The 22985-nt window shown below is 44.3% G+C and overlaps 1 protein-coding gene across 3 annotated transcripts in view; it reads right to left on the reverse strand.

Annotated features, from left to right (window-relative positions):
• Positions 1-10346: 10346 nt before the first annotated feature.
• The window catches only part of LOC134965923 (sialic acid-binding Ig-like lectin 13), a 208531-nt gene continuing 195892 nt past the window's right edge, over positions 10347-22985 (reverse strand). For all 3 annotated transcript variants that reach the window (XM_063942327.1, XM_063942325.1, XM_063942326.1), the window contains one exon: positions 10347-15143. In XM_063942327.1, the coding sequence (XP_063798397.1) occupies positions 15096-15143 (48 nt within the window). In that variant the 3' untranslated portion in view covers positions 10347-15095. The remainder of the gene's footprint in view (positions 15144-22985) is intronic.

Genomic DNA, 22985 nt, shown 5'->3' on the forward strand with positions numbered 1-22985 from the left:
AGCAGCATAGCAGTGCTGGCGGCTGGCGCCCACAAGCAATTATACACTGCTATCAACGAGGCCCTTGGCAATGAGCATTCATCCCAGAGTATGAAACCTCTATCAATGAGCATTACCCTTGGCAACGAGCATGCATCTCAGAGCATGAAACCCCTGACACACAGCATTACCCTTGGCAACAAGCATGGATACTAGAGCATGAAACCCCTGGCACCCAGCATTACCCTTGGTAACGAACATGCATCCCAGCACATGAATCCCCTGGCAAAGAGCAGGTAATTTCAAACTAATTAGAAGCCTTACTGTAGGGCATAATGCTTCACGGGCATTGTAGTGTATGGCATAACATGGTGCAGGGGTATAATATGGGGAAAGGGGCATCACTGTGTGGGACTTAATATGGTGGAATGTTTTTTTTTTCCTGTGGTGGCTGAGGTCCATTGCTGCAGTTTCAAAAACTGGGGTGTAAGGTAGTCTTTCCAAGGGAGCCCGTGTCCACTTTAGCGGGGACCCGCCCTCTCACCGGGAGCGTGCACATAATTTTTATGTATATGTGGGGGGGTGGGGGGTGGGTGGGAGGGGGAAACTTTTAAATGTCTATGTGGGGTGCACATTTTTTTAATGCTCGCACTGGGAGACAAAATGTCTAGAAACATCCCTGGACATAACTTTAGGAGACTTAAAAAGGAATAAGTGGAGGTAAGTTAGAGGTGGATGTAGACACAGAGAAGAAGCAGATGAGCCAAATCTCCCTTGTATATCTGACATGTGACTAAGAGTCTCGTGGGACCTGGCGTGCCAAGAGAGGCTGCTGGAGGTGACTGCAGCAAAGATGTAAGAGGACTCATCTGTGCTCTTCTATTCATAGGGTTGGCACACTGCTATTTGTAGCATGAAACAGTAAAAGGAACATGTCATCCGCAGAATGCTGGTGAATTATGTTAAGCTTTAGAGCCTGTGCTATGAGTCTGGTTGGAGTGGGTCCAGCCAAAATGCTGAGCAACACTGCATTGTAATGGTTCTTCACGCAACACAGAAAAAATCTACCTATGGATATGCAGGCAGTCAGGTTGTGTTTGAAGTGTTAGAGAGTAGTGCGCTCCAGTGCGATCTCCTGCTCCTTTGCTGTGAAGCCTGACAGCCACCTTTACCAAGATGGCTGCCGAAACCTTTTCTGAGCATGTGCGACCCCTCGTCCCTGCTCCTTCTTAGATGTTGTGGGACTCTGATGTATTACATGGATGTTCAGCACATGTTCCTCCTAATAAATCTTTCCACGGGTATCATCACCGGTATTACCACTACTGCTGCCTCAGGTGACATAATTGCTCACTCTGTACTACACTCTGTTACAGCTGACAATCGCTGTTATCCTGAATAAACCTCCAATTCTGCTTAAAGATACTCTGTTTGGCCTCAACTCCATTTCACATTTCTCTGGTGTCTGTTCTATACCTGTAGAACATATCAACATGAAGGCCAAATATGGCAATCTATGAAAAAGTCACCTGAGTAGTGCTTAGAACATTCGTTGATGGAGACTAAGACATTTAGGACTTTACAATTACAGCTGAGCCATATAAACGATCACCTACCTCATATTCAGGGTTTTAACACTCTAGTCATACAGGAGACCAACTGTCCAGAGTGGATGCTGCTGAATTGGAGAACTCTGTGATTTTGAATTACTGTAACCCATTAGCCCAACAGCCAATCTTGACATTGGTGAGAGAAGTCCTCATATGTGTAGGTATAACAACATGGAATCCTGGTGACAGTGGGCATGATGAAGACTGTGGGCCATATTTAGTTGACATGTATATATGAGTCTTGAGATATGTCGTACACAGCTGCTGTATTTCTATGTCAGGCAAATAAAAAAATGTAAGTGTTACGTGCTAAGATAGCGCAGAGATACTGCTTAACAATCCAATTGCTATATTTGCACAGACTATGAGGATCCGACACTGCACTATTCAATTTGCGGGCATTTCCGACCGGTTTAGCCTGTTTTCGACAATGCCGATCTAACTTTTTTTTTTAAATGCCTGCAAATCCGACCAATATGTGGATCCGTGGCTAATCCGCCGATCCACGTGTTTTCCAACAAGTCGGAATTCCCGACTTGTCGGAAAAATGGCACTTGACTTGAATAGGTTGAATCCAGAAGTCAGAAACTGCAGTTTTTCCGACAAGTCGGGAATTCCGACAGTGATTGAATACACACCTATAATGTAATGAAGTACCTTATGCATGAGATAGGACCTGAAAATCTTACTAATACTGTAAATGCAAAATGTAAATTTTTCATATACTTTCATCTCATAGGGGTCTATGTACTAAGCCTTGGAGAGATATAAAGTGAACAAAGATAAAGTACCAGCCAATCAGCTCCTAACTGTCATGTTACAGACTGAGTTTGAAAAATGACAGTTAGGAGTTGATGGGCTGGTACTTTATCTCCATCCATGTTATCTCTCTTTGAGGTTTAGTAAATAGACCACTTACTGTAGCTCCTTATAAATACAATAAGAATCTTCTATACTCAAGTAGCAGGGGCATATCTACCTACTGGCCAGGATGGAACTCGCCAGGGGTGCCAGTCAAGGAGGGCTGCCATCCAGCGGTGCCGTCCGCGGCCAGTAGGTAGATTCACTTTTAGAGGCAGCAGCTATTCCCCCTCCCCCGTGTACTTCCTCACCAGCAGGCAAGCCCAGTAACGACCACAGCATGCAGCAATGACAGCCACTGTAATTGGCACCAGGGTCCAGCACCGCATCAGCAACAATCAAGAAACTCTACATAAACTACACCTCCCAGCAGCCGTTGTTGCAGTTAGCTCCTGGCAGTGCAGTGCTGGACCCTGGCACCAATTACAGTGGCTGCCACTGCTGCATGCTGTGATTGTTACTGGCTTCCCTGCCGGTGAAGAACTACACGTGGGTAGGGGGATAGCACCGGCCTATAAGAGAATCTACCTAAAAGTGCTGCCTCTAATACTGAAATCAATATGGGGGCATATGTGTACCTGACACTGTGAGGGGCATATATGTACCTGGCACTGAGATCAGTATGTGTATCTGTCACTATGAGGGCATATGTGTATCTGGCACTATGGGGTCATATGTGTATCTGGTACTATGTGGTCATATGTATAGCTGACACTCCTGGGGCATATGTATATTTGTCACTATGAGGGCATATGTGTATCTGGTACTATGGGGGCATATGTGTATCTGGCACTGTGGTGGTATATGTGTATCTGACACTGTGGAGGCATATGTATATCTGGTACTATGGGGACATATGTGTATCGGGCACTGTGGGGGCATATGTGTATCTGGCACTGTGGGGGCATATGTGTATCTGGCACTGTGGGGGCATATGTATACTTGTCACTATGGGGGCATATATTTGTCACTATGGGGGCATATGTGTATCTGGCACTGTGGGAGCATATGTGTATATGGCACTGTGGGGGCATATGTGTGTCTGGCACTGTGGGGGCATATGTGTGTCTGGCACTGTGGGGGCAGTATATGCATCTGTCACTGTGGGGGCTTATGTGTATCTGGCACTGTGGTGGTATATGTGTATCTGACACTGTGGAGGCATATGTGTGTCTGGCACTATGGGGACATGTGTATCTGGCATTGTGGGGGCAGTATGTGTGTCTGGCACTGTGGAGGCATATGTGTATCTGGCACTGTGAGGGCATATGTATACTTGTTACCATGGGGGCATATATTTGTCACTATGGGGGCATATGTGTATCTGGCACTGTGGAAGCATATGTGTATCTGGCACTATGGATGCATACGTGTATCTGGCACTGTAGGGGCATATGTGTGTCTGGGACTGTGGGGGCATATGTGTGTCTGGCACTGTGGGGGCAGTATATGTATCTGTCACTGTGGGGGCATATGTGTATCTGGCACTGTGGAGCCATATATGTGTGTCTGGCACTATGGGGACATGTGTATCTGGCATTGTGGGGGCAGTATGTGTGTCTGGCACTGTGGAGGCATATGTGTATCTGGCACTGTGAGGGCATACAGTATGTGTACCTGGCACTATAGTGGGAAGCACTTTGTATATCTGACACTGCACAACTGGAGTCATTATGTGCAACTGGCACTATACTGGGGACATTATGTGTATCTGATACTATACTGGGGACATTATGTACATCTGGCAGTATACTGGGGACATTATTTGCATCTGTCACTATACTGGGGACATTATGTGCATCAGGCACTACAGTATACTGGGGACATTACATGTATCTGCCACTATACTGGGGGCATTATGTGTATCTGGAATTATACAGTGGACATTATGGGCATCTGGTGCTGTACTGGAACATTATGTGTATCTGACACTATACTGGGGACATTATCTGTAAGGAGCACTACTGTGGGCATTGTGTGTAAGGCTGCTAATTGTGTGTGTGCATGTGTAGGGGGAGGGTGATTATATATTTATAGTTTGATATCATAATATAAAATTGCGAGGACATGCCCACTTTCCCAGGAGCATACACACCTTCCCATATATATGGGCACTACTATGTGGCATAATGTGTATAAGGGGCACTACTGTGTAGCATAATGTGAATAACAGACATTACCGTGATGTGTAATATGAGTAAGAAACACTGCTGTGTGGTGTATTTTGAATTGGAGTTCTCTTGAGTGGCCATGCCCCTTTTTTGGCACATTTGCCTTCACTATTTCAAATATGGTGGTGGTGCCAGTCCTTTACTTTGCCAGGGGCGCTTGGACCCTCAGATACACTCCTGTCGAGTAGTCCAACTATAAGAAATGAAAATAGATGTGTGACTCTAATGTATTGGATTTATGTGTAGCACATGTTTCTTGGATATAGATAATGTAAAGGGAGATAGAGTATCTACCAATCAGCTCCGGTTATTTTCCAAACACAGCCTGTAAAATGACAGTTAGGAACTGATTGGTTGGCACTTTATCTCTCTCTCCACTTTATCTGTCTCAAAAATGTGATAAATGCCCCCCATATATAAGGTGTTCTTGGACCTCCAATTGTTAGATGTTCCAAATTCTAAATGTGATAGATTCCTAATTTTGCATTAATTAATACTATCCATTATCTTCAATACAAATCAATATATTTATTGACTTGTGTTTATGAATGGTGCTCATGAAAGCTTCATTATTTTTCATGAAATACAATCATAACATTCAAAATCTATAATGAAAGCTGGAGATTAATTTGTTGACTTAGGTGTATGAATAGTGTTAATTATGGAGTCATATGCTGAGTTATAAGTGTTTTCTCTCTTGGGATATTACAATATCCTGTTTAAATGACAAAAAATGTATATTCATATTCATATAGCTAAATAGATTGGTTTAAAAAATGCTTCAAACATGTTGACAAGTGTCTATTATTAGACTGTAATTAAGATGTCCTGGTTTGTTTTTGTTTTGCAGGTCTTCATAAATATGTTATTGTGATCCAAGTAGATTATCACTTTCAGAAACATATTTAAATTTGTTGGACATTATAGCTGAGCACCTTCATGTACATTTCCATACATTGTTTATTAGAGAACTGTTTTCTATAATTCATATCAAGGTTAGGTTTAGGCACCCTCAGGAATGGTTAAGATCATGCTGGGAGGGGGGGTGGGGGGTGGGCATGGTTAGGTTTTGGCTGAGAGGAGGGTTGGTTAGGTTTAGGCACCACCAGGGAAGGTTAGGGTAAGGCTACATGGGGGGGGGGGGGGGGGTTAGGTTAGGACACGGGGGAGGGGGTTAGGTTTAGGCTGCAGAAAGGGAGGGTTAGGGTTAGTGGGGCATTGGGGAAAGGTAAGTATACTTATGTTGCCCCTGTCTGGATTCCATTGTCACCATTGGGTATTCCGACTGCTGCCATCCTGAGCGCCAGCATATCAGACACAACCCATAAATACATCTCTGGTCCTTTTGAACAATTAAGATGAAGAGATTGTAATCATTTTTTATTAGCTTACTATGTTGGACCTGGGTTATTGGTTGTGCCTATTTCCTAGTGGGCTAACGGACATATGACCCACGTGACACGCAAGAGAAGGGGAGGAGCAAGTTCGGCAAAGGGTCCAGAAATGAACCCTGGTGGGCTCACTTAGATCGTCACGCTTTGGACATGGCGGCTCGCTCCGCTCTGCTCACCACCTGATTACTAAAGGTAATAGTTGGTGGCGTGGATACTGAAAGTAGTATCCTGCCATCCTTGCTCCACCCCCTGACGTCACAGGTCCCTTAGCCCACTAGGATTTAGCATCTACCCTGGGTTATTCCCAGGTTGCCCTTTACACACTGCTCCCGTGTCTGCTCTGCAAAACTAGTGTGAGTCATCAACAGTGGACATTACAGGCTCATAAAGATGACTCATAAAAGTGAGCACCAATCAGCACCTTTTAAACATAACCCGGGTCAGTGAGTGACAGTACTGTATATTATTTTCATTCTGTTACAATTCATAAAACCTCTAATTGTCCATGAGCCTCATTTATAATTGCACACAAAACCAATAGTTTGCTTATAATTACAATGGCGGGAGGACTGCACAGGTGCAGAAGGGATGGTATCAGGATCCCGACACTTGGAATGCCAGTAGTCAAAATACCGACAGTGGCATCCCGACGGTCATGATTCTGACACAAAGGTGGTAAGGAGACTATCCCTAATCTCCAAAATCCCTAACCTTCCTTACCCGCAACCTGGCCCTTACTGTGACTACAGTATATATAAAAAGGAAGTGTTGACAAGCAGAAAATAATTAGTTTATTACCCCATATATATAATTGGACTTTTCACATCAAGATATCCACGGTTGATAATACAACACAAGTTAAAATTATAAAAATGGTAAGACCTTCTAACCAAGGGCGTAGGGAGGGCGGTTCCGGTGGAGCTCGAGCTCCACTGGAACCGTCCAAGACAGCACTGGCGTCCAAGACAGCACTGGGCGCCGCAGCTTGTCTCCGCCGGAACCTCCCTTCCGCAAGCAGCTCGCAGCTGCATCAAGGCTATCCCTCCCCTCCGCTCCCTGCCGGTCCGTGACTTGTGTGTGACCAGTGGCGGAACTAGCGAGCGGTGGGCCCAGGTGCGACAAAATTATTTGCCCCCCCCCCCCACCACACACACACATCCCATCCAAGTCCACCCCCTCACCCCTGGAGAGGATCTGGTGAGGGGGACCTGCTCAGGGCCAGAGAAATGGATACCTAGCAACAGTGCCGTAACTAGACATTTTAGCACTGTGTGCAAGAAACGGCATCGGAGCCCCACCCCTGCATGCAAAACAGGGGCAGTGCGCGCCGTAGGCGCGCGCAAAAATACATAGTGGCGTGGCTTCGTGGGGAAGGGGTGTGGCCACAAAATAATACCAATTCATAAAACGGTGCACAGTAGTCTCCATTATTCAAATTACGCTGCACAGTAGTACCACTACACAAGGTAGAGACCCTTTTACACCTTACAGCAGACAGATTCCTCTTGTTACACATTACAGCAGACAGCGTGCACTTTTTACACATAACGGCAGACAGCGTGCCCTTGTTACACATTACGGCAGACAGCATCCCCTTTTTACACATAACGGCAGACAGCGTCCCCTTTTTACACATTACGGCAGACAGCGTGCCCTTTTTACACATAACGGCAGACCGCGTGCCCTTGTTACACATAGCGGCAGACAGCGTCCACTTTTTACACATAACGGAAGACAGGGTGCCCTTGTTACACATTACGGCAGACAGCGTGCCCATGTTACACATTACGGCAGACAGCGTGCCCTTGTTACACATTACGGCAGAAGCGTCCCCATTTTTACACATTACGGCAGGCAGATTCCCCATTTTTACACATTGCGGCAGGAAGATTCCCCATTTTTACACATAGCAGCAGGCAGATTACCCCTTTTTACACATAGCGGCAGGCTGTTCCCACTCTTTATACACATTACGTCAGGCAGTCCCCCCTTTTTACACATAGCGGCAGGCAGTCCCCCATTTTTACACATTGCGGCAGGCTGATTCCCCCTTTTTACACATTACGTCAGGCAGTCCCCCCTTTTTACACATTGCGGCAGGCAGATTACCCCTTTTAACACATTGCGGCAGGCAGATTACCCCTTTTTACACATTGCGGCAGGCAGATTACCCCTTTTTACACATAGCGGCAGGCTGATTCCCCCTTTTTACACATTACTTCAGGCAGTCCCCTTTTTTTACACATTGCGGCAAGCTGATTCCCCTTTTTACACATAGCGGCAGGCAGTCCCCCCTTTTTACACATTGCGGCAGGCAGTCCCCCATTTTTACACATTGCGGCAGGCTGATTCCCCTTTTTACACATAGCAGCAGGCAGGCCCAAGAAAAAAAGAAAGAGAAATAAAGAAAGAAAAAGAGAAAAAGAAAGAAAGAAGAATTATACTTACCCTCTCCGCCGGCTCAGGCTCCTCGGTGCAGCCGCGTCAGACGATTCCCGGGCAGTACTAGGAGGTGGAGGACGGAGGTGAAGGAGGGAGCCGCAGCAGCGCTGTGTTACTGGTGGAGGCGCTGCTGCTGCTGCCCCTCTGCTTCCCTATAGGCTGTTCTCGGAAGACAGCCTATAGGGAAGCAGAGGGGCAGCAGCAGCAGCGCCTCCACCAGTAACAAAGCGCTGCTGCGGCTCCCTCCTTCACCTCCGTCCTCCTCCTTCCCCCGTCCGTGCCGCTGCTCCTCTCCTCGCCGGGCGGCTGTGCGCTGCGGGCAGCAGTTGCCCATAGCGCACAGCGGCATGTAATGAGTCAGTTTGACTCATTACAATGTATTTGTGCGGGGGGGGGGGGGGGCGGCACTGAAATGCGGGGCGTCCTCCCGCATGTCAGGGAAGATGATCATAGCTGTGCTAAATTTAGTACAGCTTCGATCAACTTGGAATGACCCCCTATATCTGTAAGCTGGATGCTAAAGAGAGAAACTGATCTAAAGGGTGGTGGTATGTAAGGTTGACAGTAAGTAGGTCGACAATGTTTGGGTTGACCACTACTGGTTGACAGTAAGTAGGTCGACAGGGATGCTAGGTCGACAGGCTCTTTAGATTGACATAGTCTAGGTCGACAGGTCAAATGGTTGACATGAGTTTTTGATATTTTTTTTGTGTCGTTTTCTCTATACAGTGACCGGGAACCCCAATTAGTGCACCGTGTCTCCTCGCTTTGCTCGCCATGCTTCGGGCAAGGTGCCTCGCTCTGCTACCGCTGCGTTCGGCTACAGGTTACCGTTCCCAGTTGTAGTCCACATGGACAGTAAATTATGAAAATGTTCAAAACAAGAAAAAAAATGTGAAAAAGTCATGTCGACCTTTTGACCTGTCGACCTAGAAACCCTGTCGACCAATAGTGGTCGACCAAAACATTGTCGATCTACTTACTGTCGACCTAAAGACCGGATCCCGATCTAACAGCACGTTGATTTACACACAGAATGTGCCAGCTACATTATGTTTATAAAACGGGAATAACATAGAAATGTTTATGTTGATATATTATTCCCAGTGTGGATTATACAAGTAACATCCTTTGAGTATTTAATATCCCCAGAATAAAGGAAAACTAGGGAGGCTTAAATGCGCTGGTGTAAGAAACAAATGTATCCATAATATAATACGATTGTTACATTTCTTCGGTTATTTAAAATATCAAATCCGGATACAATGGGGGAGATTCAAATGTTTGAAAAGTCGGTTGGGTGTCTGTCTATTATATAGGAAAAAAACAGACTCCCAACTGACTTTTCAAACATTTGAATCACCCACAATGAATGATAAGGTAAAAGAACCACACACAGAAATGTATATATAATTTTTTATTTAATAGAAGACAAGTAATAAAGATATCAGTCAAAGTGAAAACAGGCAATAATAAAAGGGAGGGAAAAGGGGGCTGGGGGCTATTAAGCCTTTATTATACCTTTGAATAGTAAAAACCATTGGCAGCAGCCGTTGGTTTGAAATATTTTAAGACGCCCTTTTTTTTTTTCTATTCACTATACATTTTTAATATTTCACAATTTCTCAAAAAGGAACAAATATTTGAAAGCATAGCAATAAATAAAAAAAATGTAAGGAGATATAAGATCTGAAGTGCCTATTGTAGCTGTCCTTTTGGATCGGCAGATGCATTAAGCCTGGAGAACACACAAAGAAGTGATAAAGCTGTGATAAGTGTAAGGTGATAATGCATCAGCCAATCAGCTCATAACTGTCAATTTACATATTGATGCTGATTGGCTGGTGTTTTATCACCTTGCACTAATCACCGCTTTATCACTTCTTTATCCCTTCTCCAGGCTTAATACATCTGCCCCACTAATCCTTGTTACAGGAATTCCTACTGAAATTTAGTTTGCTGTGGATCAGTCATGTTAATCTCAGATCCTTAGCCAAAAAAGGAGAATGGAGAATATCTGCACACATATTATAAATACTGTATGCTTCCTTTGTAGACCCCATATATATTTTTGTATTAAATCCTATCCATTACTAGGGTGCAACCCTAAACAACCAAAAATTTATGCTAAGTGAGCAAGGAGAGGCAAAGAGTTGTATTAGAACTAAACTAATTACTAAAAGTTCACTTTTATTGTTGTTTTACATATAAAATATCCCATTTTGTGGCTACAAAACAGGGAAATATAGAGGTTAAAATCAATGACAGTTTGATATTTATGTGACATTTGTTGTGTTAGGAAATTAAAGTGTACACTTAGCATGCCTCTTTCATTCCAATTGTTATGATGTGACTGCTATATTAAACTGGACTAATAACCAGCTCCAGTTTGTATAACTTATAATGATTGGGTGTTGGGAGTGCAGAGATTATATTTTGTTCACAAATGAATGACATCATAGGTGTATATTGATAATAAATGAATGTTATCAAAGGATAAATGTTACTAAGGATGTCGTCTGTGACTTATTCTGGACTTAAACTGGACAAAAACTGAAATGAAACGACAAACAAATGTGAAAAAGCCTTCAAAAGCCAACACTACTGGGACTGCATCCCAACTACAAATGTATGTTCACTTCTAATATTCTCCAATCCTCACTGACTCAGGAAACTATATATTCACTCTCTGAAAAAAAACAAAAAAAAAAACACCTGTAATGCAATTTTTGATCAGACCCTACAAATATCTGAAAAACAAATTTTGCACCAAGAAGCATAGTTAATGAAGGAACACTGACTTGTTGTTTGCTAACACTGTGTCATTTTCCATCTTACATCAGCAAAACATTTGCCTTACTGTTAACCTGTAGACATTAACCACATTTTACAGTAATTACTTGCAAATCATCTTTATTTCTGCAATTCCACTGCTCTCTCATTCAGCCACCACTCTTCCTTTTCTCATTTTACTATCACTATTTACCCCATCCACACTATGGCCAGGCTGGTAACATCCCCCATTAATACTTGTCTTCCTAATCCTTTATTCTGTCCCCTGGTACCACCTCTATCCTTCTCTCCCAGTCTCCTACATCTCATGCTCTCTCCTCTCCTCTGTCTCCCATTCTCCCCTCTTTCTCCCTTCCCCACCTATATTTATAGATTTCCCCATTGAAATCTACTTCTGCCCATTCACAGGCTCTCTACCCCACCACTCAGCCCTGCCCTCTCCCTCCGCTGGCTGTCACCTCACCTCTCCTCCACCACTATCATACTGCACTCCCTTCCTGCCTCACTCCTGCTTTCTCCCTTCCAAGCCAAGGACCCGGGACCATCATTACACCTTCTATATCCCTTCCTTCCAAATAAATCTTACCTCAACACTACAGCAATCCTGATAATCTCATTCACATCTCTCCCACAAACTCCTAACCCCTATCCTGTGCCCTCTGGAATGCCAAATCTGTTTGCAACAAACTGGCCCCCACTCATGACCTTTTCATTTCCAAGTCTCTGCTCCTCCTGGCCATTAGAGAAACCTGGATTACTCCCTATGACACCACTTCTCCTGCTGCTCTCTCTGCTGGGAGCCTCACATTCTCACACACACCCCATCCTAGGTGTCTCCATGGTGGTGGTGTTGGGGTCCTTTTACCCTCTACCTACACATACCAACTTATACTTCCAGAAGCATCCCTTACATTCTCTACATTTGAGGTCCATGCAATACGTCTCTACCAACATACTAACCTTAAAGTTGCTGTCAATGACCGTCCACCTGACATTTCCTCCAAATTCCTTGACAACTTTACTTCCTGGCTACCTCACTTCCTCTCTTCTGACATTCCCTCCATTATCCTAGGTGTTTTCAACATCCCTATCGATAACCCCACAAAATCACCTGCCTCTAAACTCCTTAACCTCACCTCTTCACTTGGTCTCTCCCAGTGGACCACCTCACTCCCTACATGAATGGGAGCTCACTAGATCTGGTTTCACACACCACTGCAATATTTATGATTTTTTCCAATTCCCCTTTTCCCCTCTCTGACCACCACCTGCTCTCTTTCAACTTATCTATCTCTGCTTCCCCATCTCTCCCTCCTAAGGCTACCGTCACTAAGCGTAACATTGAGGCTTTTGACACCTCATCCCTATCCTCCCTGTTCGACTCGCCTCTCTCACCTATTCTCTTTCACACATGCCCTGAACAAGCCACATCCCTATACAATGCATCCCTTACTTCTGCTCTTGACTCTGTCGCTCCACCAACCACTTTTCACGCATGCAGATCAACATCTCAACCTTGGCACACCAAATGCACAAGATATCTTCAAAAATGCTCATGTACTGCCGAGTGATAGTGGAGTAAATCATGCCCTTAGACATACTTCCTCCATTTCAAATTCATGCTATCATCCTTCAGTGCTGCCCTTTCCCTCTCTAAACAATCATACTTCAAAATTCTCATCTCAACCACCGGAGCCTCTTTGCCACTGTCAACTCCCTCCCCGGCCCACTACCACCTCATCTCCCTTCCTCATTGTCTACTCTTGACTTTGCCACTTATTTTACATCCAAGATTGACTCCATAAGTCAGGACATCACATTCCACCAGACTAGCAACCAGCCACCACACATTCCTTGCCACCTCTCCCCTTCCCTCTCACCAACTCTGACATCTTTCTGCCATGTATGTGTGTAGGAAGTCATGGCCCTCATCCATTCTTCCCCACCACCTCCCCACTTGACCCTATGCCCTCCTGCCTCCTCCGCTACCTCTCTCCTTCTGCCTGTTTCCATCTTGCCCACCTTCTCAATCTCTCCCTCTCATCAGGTACTGTCCCATATGCCTTCAAGCATGCACTTATCTCCCCTAATCTTAAAAAACCTACCCTTTATCCAAACACCCTCTCCAACTATCGACCCATGTCTCTCCTTCCTTTTGGCACCAAACTCCTTGAGCGTATTGTCTATAACCGCCTCACTGTCTTTCTTTCCTCCCACTCACTGCTTGACCTATTCCAGTCAGGTTTCTGTTCTCTCCGCACCACTGAAACTGCCATCACAAAAGTGTGCAATTACCTCCATGCAGCCAAATCTAAGGGCCACTACTCTCTGCTTACTCTTCTTGACCTCTCTGCTGCTAATCTACCTTTCCTCCCCAGAGCTCTCCCTGACTCTCCTCACTCGTACCTCCAACTGTCTCTCTGCTATCTCTTCCTGGATGTCCCAGTGCTTTCTTAAACTAAACATGTCCAAGACTGATCTGATCATCTTCCCACCCTCCCACACAACCTCACATCTCACAATCTCATTATCCATTGATGGCACGACTATCTCCTCTAGCCCTCAAGTGCGCTGTCTTGGCGCAATCCTTGACTCTTCCCTATAATTTAAACCACACATTCAGCACCTCTCACAAACTTGTAATTTTCATCTCAAAAACATTTCCATTATCAGACCCTTTCTCACCATTATCCACTCACTGATTATTTCCAGACTGGATTACTGTAATCTCCTTCTAACTATCCGCCCTGACAATTACCTCTCTCCACTCCAATCAATCCTCAATGCTGCAGCCTGGCTCATCTCCCTCACCAAATGCAGTATGTCCACCTCCCCCCTCCCACAAGCCCTTCACTGGCTTCCCTTTCCTTTCAGAATCCAATTCAAACTTCTCACACTCACTTACAAAGCTCTCACCCACTCCTCTCCCATTTACATCTCTGACCTTATCTCCCTTTACTGTCCCACCCGTCATCTTCACTCTGCTAATGCACGCCGACTCTCCTGTCTTCTGATTACTTCCTCCCACTCCTATCTCCAAGATTTTTCACGTGCTGCTCCCTTACTATGGAATTCTCTACCTCTCCCCTCAGCCTCTCCAACTCTCTACAGAACTTCAAACGGGCTCTCAAGACACACTTCTTTAGCAAACCCAGTGAAATCTCATCTTAATCCTCTGTCCCACGCTCGGTCTACCCCATCTGTGTGACACCCTGTCTGCCCCTCCCCTTTAGAATGTAAGCTCTCGCGATTAGAGACCTCTTTCCTCATGTGATTATCCTTTTCTTACTTTAATAATCCTCAACTGCCCAAATCCTGCAGTTCTCGACCACCTTGATACTTATCCAAGTGTCGTCTACTGATGTAGTTATGCTTAGCTACCCTGTACTTGTCCTATATTGTCTTCAACTGTAAGTCACTTTTTTCCTGTTTTTATTATGTACATATGTACTCTGTAATTGGGCGCTGGGGAACCCTTGTGGTGCCATATAAATAAAGGATGATAATAATAATAATAATAATAATAATAATAATAACTCCCTGTGTGCTGGGTCTATAGAGTCATTTATTTATATTAAATAACATAAATCCAATCTGTATATTTTACTTTCGAGTAAATATAAAGTTCCTCACAAATATTAGTAAGGTATGTTTTTAATAGATGATCATTTTTAAGATGATTAGCGGGTTTTATGACCACACATGGCCAAACCTCAGACAATAAATCGGCTCTCCTGTGTGTGTCACAATGCATCCCTTAATGTATAATGTAACAATATACAGGTTATTGACACCATTGTTTTACTGCAGTTACAGGTTTCTTCATAGATATCAGCTCCTCATTTTCATTGCGTGTTAATAATGCTGTAGATGTCGTTCTGTCCTTTTAGATCCTTCAAAAAAAAAAGATAAAAATTCAGAAAATGTTGACTATATCAAGCCACATGAGGAAATGTTAATGTATAATAATAATAATAATAAAATTAATTATTATTAATATTCATTTTTAAACTTTCTTGTAACAATATAGCCTTATTTTATAAACATCCCATGCATATATAATTACACAGGTCTGCAAAATTTAAGGTATCGAAAGGTTTTTTAATAATACTTATATATTCTTAATTATACTCCTGTGTACATCCAGAAATAGTATACCAAAAAAAAATGATCACATCCCATTTACCTATAAGGGGATTACATACATTTTTAAGAAAAAACAAGTTTAATTGTTCTTGACATATTTATTGTGAAATACGAAGAAGTGTAGATCAATGTGTTTTGTCTTAATTACATAATAAAATAACAATGAAATTAAACAATAATAGAAACAAAACCATAATTATTCAAAAAATCGTTAATATCTATTTTTGTCTTCAAACTTCGTTTTGCCGCTTTTCGCTTATATATTTTTTCTGTGTCGTCTCTGTATCATCCAACAGTAGTCAGCCATCATGCTGACGTCACGCCGACCCTGGTATCTTCTTTCTACATCTTTAACGTCTAATACCTGTCAGGAATCTGCATTTTCCATCGCATCACTGCTGTGGAACTAAAGGTTTCAGCAGTTCAGTTCTGTTCCAGTTCTAGTTTTCAGTCCTCTGCAGCCTGGAGTGCTTCAGCTAACTCACAGCTGATCTGGACACCTAATCCAGCTGGTATCTCTGCCTGCAGTTTGTGTCCAATCACTGCTGGGCAGGAGGTATAACTTCCAGTTTGGGGCTCTCTCACATCGCCTTGGACAACACGTCACATTCTGTGAACAGGCGGCTCCTGTTTGCAATCCTCTGTCTACAGAGATATCCTTGTGTATGGGACCTGTGGAACTACAGGTCCCAGCTGTTCCAGTTCCGTTCCAGTTTCCAGCCGTTCCAGTTCCTTTCCAGTTTCCAGCTGTATCAAGTGTTCCTGTGGAACTACAAGTTCCAGCAACCACTCCAGCTCTCCTGCTACATTCAGTGTGCTAGTTCCTGTGTTCCAGTCTCCAGTTCCCCTGTGTTCCTGGTTACCTACCTGTTCCTCCGTGTTCCTGGTTACCTGCTTGTTACTCCGTGTTCCTGGTTATCCTACTACAGCTCCGTGGAACTACAAGCATCAGCAACCCCTGCATCTGTATTTGGCTCCACACCTATCTACAACCACAGTGTGCTTCAGCCTCAGCAGTAGAGACTCTCTCCAGGTGCATTCCATCACCTCACCTGTGAAGCAGCTTGCTAGCTGCCTGTGCTTAACGAACTGCACTGTGAACATTCACGTGAGTCTCCTGCATCTGCTACCAGGTTGCTATACATTTATTACCATCTCTGCTGGCTCCACGTTTTAAACCACTCTGGTTTCCACACCAGTGGACTTATCCATCATACTGTCATATTACCATTATTGTCATATTCCATAGACTCTCAGCTTCCAAGCTGCACCATTTCCATTGCATACTTTTTATTGTTTATTCCTGCACATTATTCTGCTGCCTTATTGTGTGAACTTTTATGTTAATAAATAACATTGCGCACATGCCGGGGACACAAACCAGACTGAACCTGACAATACCCCTTTCACATCTCCAATGCCGGATCCCACCTGGGAATTGAAAAAACGTGTCCGTCCCGGGTGGGATCCAGCATTGGAGACTCTCCTACCCCTTTCGCTGGCTTCCAGACCCAGCAATATGCCGAGTCGGTTGCTATAGCAGTAGGGGGCGGAGGTGGAGGCGGTGTTGTGAAATGATCACATCTACGCGCCGCCTCTTGCTATCTAGAAAACGGGTTCCGGGTTGCATCGACCCGGAAATCCATTTATTCAGCCACTGACACGGTATTTAACCTGGGAATAACACTCCTTATAACCTGGGTTGAATTACCGGTTCAGGCGACCTGGGAATAGAGACTTGGCGCTTTCACACCGCACACTGACCCGTGTCGACCTGGCAATATGCCAGGTCAATAAAAGGTTATTTGTGCGGTGTGAAAGGGGTTTTGGTGGAATTGTTCACCCTTTTCTTCACTGTAGTCTCCCAGATTATTTGGGAAAGGCTCAATATGGGAATTAAAAAAATGTACCGTTAAACTCATATTGCAGCCAAGGTTTCTGTACTTATTAAGCATTTCCCTGACTATTTCTTTGTAGTGTGGATCATTTTAAAAGTTTGAAATCACTTGTTTGAACGAAGTCCACGCCAAAAGTTCCACAGTATTCATCACACGCCCAAAATGTTCATCTTTTATTAACTTTCTACTGGCAGGTCCTGTAAAAATGCTGTGTGTGTATATGTGGTGATAGACAGGGGCTAAAATGAGCCGGCACAGAGCAAAACTGTGTTGCATCTGTTGTACTGTATTTGGTTCCACCTTGTAGTTGTTGTGTGTGTGCAATGTCCTTAAAACAGTATGGGGTTTAGGCCCTTTGTAAATTTCAGCAAATTTGTTTTTAAAAGAATTGCCTCTCTTAAAATAAATATATCTCTATAGTTTTATTTTAACCACAAACTGAATATTTTTATAGTACTGTACATTATTTTTGACAATAAGGACTAATATTGGGTTCTCTAATTTAATTTTACTACAATTGTTATCATCTGTGTAAGTACAAATATTATAATAAAAAGTAATCATTTGTCTGCTGGAGTTACTGACACCCAGTGCGCCAAATAAACCCCTGCATGTGCCAAAGGTTTGTGCGCTGAAAGTTTGGGCTGCCACAAGTGACTCTCCCCGCACTGCAAAAAACTCCTCAGCAGCTGTGCAAAATAAGATCACAGTGTAGCACCTGGCTCTCAGTCACTGAGGAGCAGGGACGTGCAGTCAGGGGAGGCAAGGGAGGCAGTGCCTCCCCTGTCTTCAATGATTAAAATAATATAAAGAAAATACTTATTACACATATTCTGTGTCATAAGTAATTTCTTTATATTATGCTATACATTTCAGAGCTTAAAAGTTCTTTGGGAGGCACTGATAGCAGTGCCTCCCATCTACAATTGGAAAAGGCTAAAGCGGGTGGGCGGGGCAAAGCACTTGGCTGTAAAAGGCCATTAAAACCAAAGGGGAAAGCGGCACTTCTGCAAGTGCCTTGTTGACAGCGGAACCCGCCCCTGTCAGCGAGGCAGAAGTGATTGGACAGCGGATCCGCTCGTCCAATCACCCATAAGCGGCGGGGAGCTGCTGCGTCTGTCAGGAAAAAAAAAGAGACATTCTCCTCCTGGTGTTATCAGTCACTGTCTCCCCTTACCTTGCTGTGTATCATCACAACAGCAGCGCTGGCCACCCGCTTGCAATGTTTGCGGAAGTTCCCCCACACTGAAGCAGCACATCCAGGGCACCAAACTACAAGCCAGCTGCCAGCTAGAAGCTCCCGGAATTACTGCAGCACTACTGCAGTGTCAAAAGGTCACTCTCCTCTGCGTTTCCCTACCCTACAGTATACGATAGCATCCCAGCACCACAGTGTGAGTACTAAGGCTGACAGCCAGCAAACACTTGTTAACTATTTCCTGCCTTGCTCAATCCACATAGAGTACTGCTGCAATTCCTTGCAGTCTGTAGCAATACTGCATCACAGACTGTTTATATTCAATGGGAGCTTGATCTGAATTGCTCTGGTGATCAACTTATGGGAGACCTTGGGGTAGATGTATTATACCCGCACATATCGTGTTGGTGTAGCAATTCCTGCTTCGCCTCTTTACTGAGGCAAAGCAGAAAGAGGTAGCGACAACATGTATGAACATTTCAGCTGCCGCAGACCCCAGACCCCCCAGCACTAGGCTGATGCGCCGTGTCTCACCCCAGCCGACTCACTGGACATGCACGAGATCTCGTTATTATCACGAGATCTCACATGCAGCCCAGAGCTGGCAACCACAACTGCCAGGGACAGAGCTATCCCTGCTGTGGTGATGGGGCAACGACACATGTAGCTGTCAAAATCAATTGCTGCAGGTATCGGAACGGTCAGTGCCACTGACCATTTATACGTTGCCCTGCATATTGGCGTGCTATCTTGTAGATAGCAGTGCTGATAATGAGCGCCACTGTCATTTACCACACTTTCCCACAGTCCAGTTTGATCCCAGGGGGCATTGTTTGTACAGGTCACACACTAGGGACAATATAAGAGCTACTTCTTTATTGTGTAACGTGAATAAGGGGTACTTATGTGTGGTGTAACGCGAACTGGACAGGCGCCAAATTACTGCCTTGCCCAGGGTAATGGAAATACTACTTTCAGCCCTGCTGTGGAGCTGTGACTACAGCAGTGGCAGCCCCGGAACCAGCGGGACCCGGCGTTACTGATGTGGAGCCCCAGAAATGGAGAGTGTGCAGCGGCGACCTCTCCCTACTCCTCATCTGCCCTCTTATGCAGCAGCATCACTGCCGGTGATTCACCGGCACCTACACTCTCCCATGACCCGGGGCCCAGAACCACTCAGGTCAGAAAGGTGGTGGTGGTGGTGGTGGTGGTGGGGGGGGGGCAGTTGGACTGGGTGGGAAGTGACTGAGCAGCTCACCCCCAGAACACTTGGGTTGCAGGGACAGGGAGGTGAAATATATATATATATCTCCGTGCCTCCCCAGCCAATGACCTCACCGCACGCCACTGCTGAGGAGTAGCCATCATTTTGCTGTCACCTCATTGGATGGTGACACCCGGAGCAGTCTGCAATCCCTGCACCCGCCTAGTTACACCACTGGATCAAAAAACTGGTGTTTGTTAACAGAACCTGCTTCCCATCAGTCTCTGTAACACATTCAAGAATAGTCCTTCATATTGTCACCCCCTCTCTACTCTTTTTGTTATTGTGTGTTATTTGAACAGAAGGTTACTACAAGTGCCTCCACCCAAGCAATATTATTATCTAAGGCTTGCTCGGGTAAGCCTACTATGTGTGCATAGAAGTTTATCAGTACCTACCTCTGCAATGAATATTCATACACATAAATACAAATTACATTATACCAGTTTTCGCTTTCAGTTTCATTGGGATATCTTCAAACAACACTCCGTAATTGTATTAAGTTTATTTGTTTAATAATGCGTCATGAATGCGTCACACTGTCATCAAATCGATATCCAACAGCTGGGGTGTCACTTGGTAATTCCAGAAGGGGGCTGTATATAGAAAATGTAAAAGTGCACTCATCAGATCCTCACGTAGACATCATGGTTGGTGATCTCAACGTTTCGGTTCACTCCGGACCTTCATCAGGATAGACACAGCATCATCCGATACAGCATATTGTCATTGTCCATAACAGACCGACATCAACCAAATTTTCTGGTGAGTGCACTTTTCCATTATATATATATATATATATATATATATATATATATATAAACACATGTACTTGGTGCGGCACTCCAGGCGACAAAGGACTCGGAGCCAATACACAAGTTGTGTATTGGCTCCGAGTCCTTTGTCGCCTGGAGTGCCGCACCAAGTACATGTATATCTGAATCTATATGAGGGCACCCGGCGCAGCATCGATATTAATGGGAGAGACGGACCTTCTGTTGGCTATATATACATATATATATATATATATATATATATATATACTTTACATGGGAATGGATCGGCACTCCATTTTCAGTGATGTAAGTGCACTGGTGCCTTCTCAGTAGAAATGGTTAAACACACAGGAAAAATAGAGCGGCACTCAGCGTCTTGATCAAAAGGTAAAAAAAGTGTATTTAAAACACCAACATGAACCAACGTTTCGGGACACACAGGTCCCTTTGTCAAGGTGTACAGCTTGACAAAGGGACCTGTGTGCCCCGAAACGTTGGTTCATGTTGGTGTTTTAAATACACTTTTTTACCTTTTGATCAAGACGCTGAGTGCCGCTCTATTTTTCCTGTTTGTTTATATATATATATATAAAAACACAAAAGCTATGCATAATTGATCAAACAATTAAGTTATATGCACCTCTATTCCTTTAGACTGTCCATTATCCCAGCACTAAGTTAACCTATACAAACATTAATGCATGCAATACAAAAAAAAATACTTATAGATGGAAAAATTAGAATCTAGTCTTGACTAATTGAATATCCGAGTATTCTATTATTTAAAAAAATTGTAGTTGATCTAATCATTGGGGCTCTTAGCTAAATAGAAGTCATTTGTAGAGGTTCCACAATGAATCATGGAATATTACTGACCACTCTAGCTAAGTTACTTGTCAGGATTCCCTTTCCAGTAAGGATCCAGTGTCCAGTGAATTATGTCTGTATTTACAGTACTGAATCTGGCTTCTCAATGATCTTACTTCTATGGTGGCCAATCCTGGGATCAGGATCGGTGGGATCCCGGGATTTAGCGCCAAAAATGGCCAGGATTGACCTCCCTACTTACTTCTTCCAAATACACTAAATATACAGTGTAACACGTTAGGTTCAGGGAATTCTGTGAGTTTTCCCTTCCTGTTCCTAGAAATTGTCAGTAAAAGCCACCATTACTTTCACTTCTGCTCAGTTACTGTATATTCATTAGCTGACACTGATTTGACTTCCTCACTTAATGTCCTGCAGCTTTGCTAGATACAATTTATGGAACTAGAAGTACTATAAAAAGCTGACACAATAGTGTTGATTTATACAGAACTCCTCTCTTAAGAGAAATCTCACAGCTTGAGTCAATGAGAGTTAGTAATAATTGCAAAACAGGGCTTAATACCTCCTTTACTGCTAAGGGCCTAGGGGGTACTACAGACCTGATCGTAGCAGCAAATTTGTTAGCAGTTCGGCAAAACCATGGCGGTCATTCCGACCTGATCGCATGCTAGGTTTTTTCACTGTGCTGCGATCAGGTCCGAACTGCACATATGTATGCACCGCAATGCGCAGACGCGTCGTACGGGTACAAAGTGGATCGTTGCTGGGCGATGGCCTTAACGAAGAATCCATTTGCGCAGCTGATCGCTAGGAGACTGTCATGAAGAGGGCGTTTGTGGGTGGCAACTGACTGTTTTCTGGGAGTGTTTGGAAAAATGCAGGCATATCCAAGCGTTTGCAGGGCGGGTGTCTGACGTCAATTCCGGGCCCAGACAAGCTGAAGTGATCGCAGCGGCTGAGTAAGTTCTGAGCTACTCAGAAACTGCACAAATTGTTTTTGTAGAGCTCTGCTGCACAGGCATTCGCACACTTGCAAAGCGAAAATACACCCCCCTGTAGGCGGCGACTATGCGTTTGCACGGCTGCTAAAAACAGCTAGCGAGCAATCAACTCGGAATGACCCCCCAAGTGCACTGCAGGGGGGCAGATATAACGTGAAGAGAGAGTTAGATTTGGGTGGGGTGTGTCCAAACTGAAATCTAAATTGCAGTGTAAAATTAAAGCAGCCAGTATTTACCCTGCACAGAAACAATATAACCCACCCAAATCTAACTCTCTCTGCAAATGTTATATCTGCCTCCCCTGCAGTGCACATTGGAGGTCATTCTGACCTGATAGCACGCTGCCATTTTTCGCAGCGCAGCAATTAGGTCACTACTGTGCATGCGTATACAGGGCAGCCATCAGGGGTGGATGGTGGGGACTTGTGTCCCGGGCCCTTACAGAGAGGGGGGCCATACCCCTGGCTCCTACCACCAATACCTGTAGAGCTGCACCAGTCTGTGAAACAACAGCAGTCTCATGCACAAGGAGACTTCTTAAAACAAGTCTTATCTGCGCATCAGCTCTCTGTAAACTGTTCCGCAATACTCCACCTATATGTAACGTCACAATGTATGACATCA

Source organism: Pseudophryne corroboree, chromosome 10 (genome assembly GCF_028390025.1).
Source record: "Pseudophryne corroboree isolate aPseCor3 chromosome 10, aPseCor3.hap2, whole genome shotgun sequence".
Taxonomy (NCBI): domain Eukaryota; kingdom Metazoa; phylum Chordata; class Amphibia; order Anura; family Myobatrachidae; genus Pseudophryne; species Pseudophryne corroboree.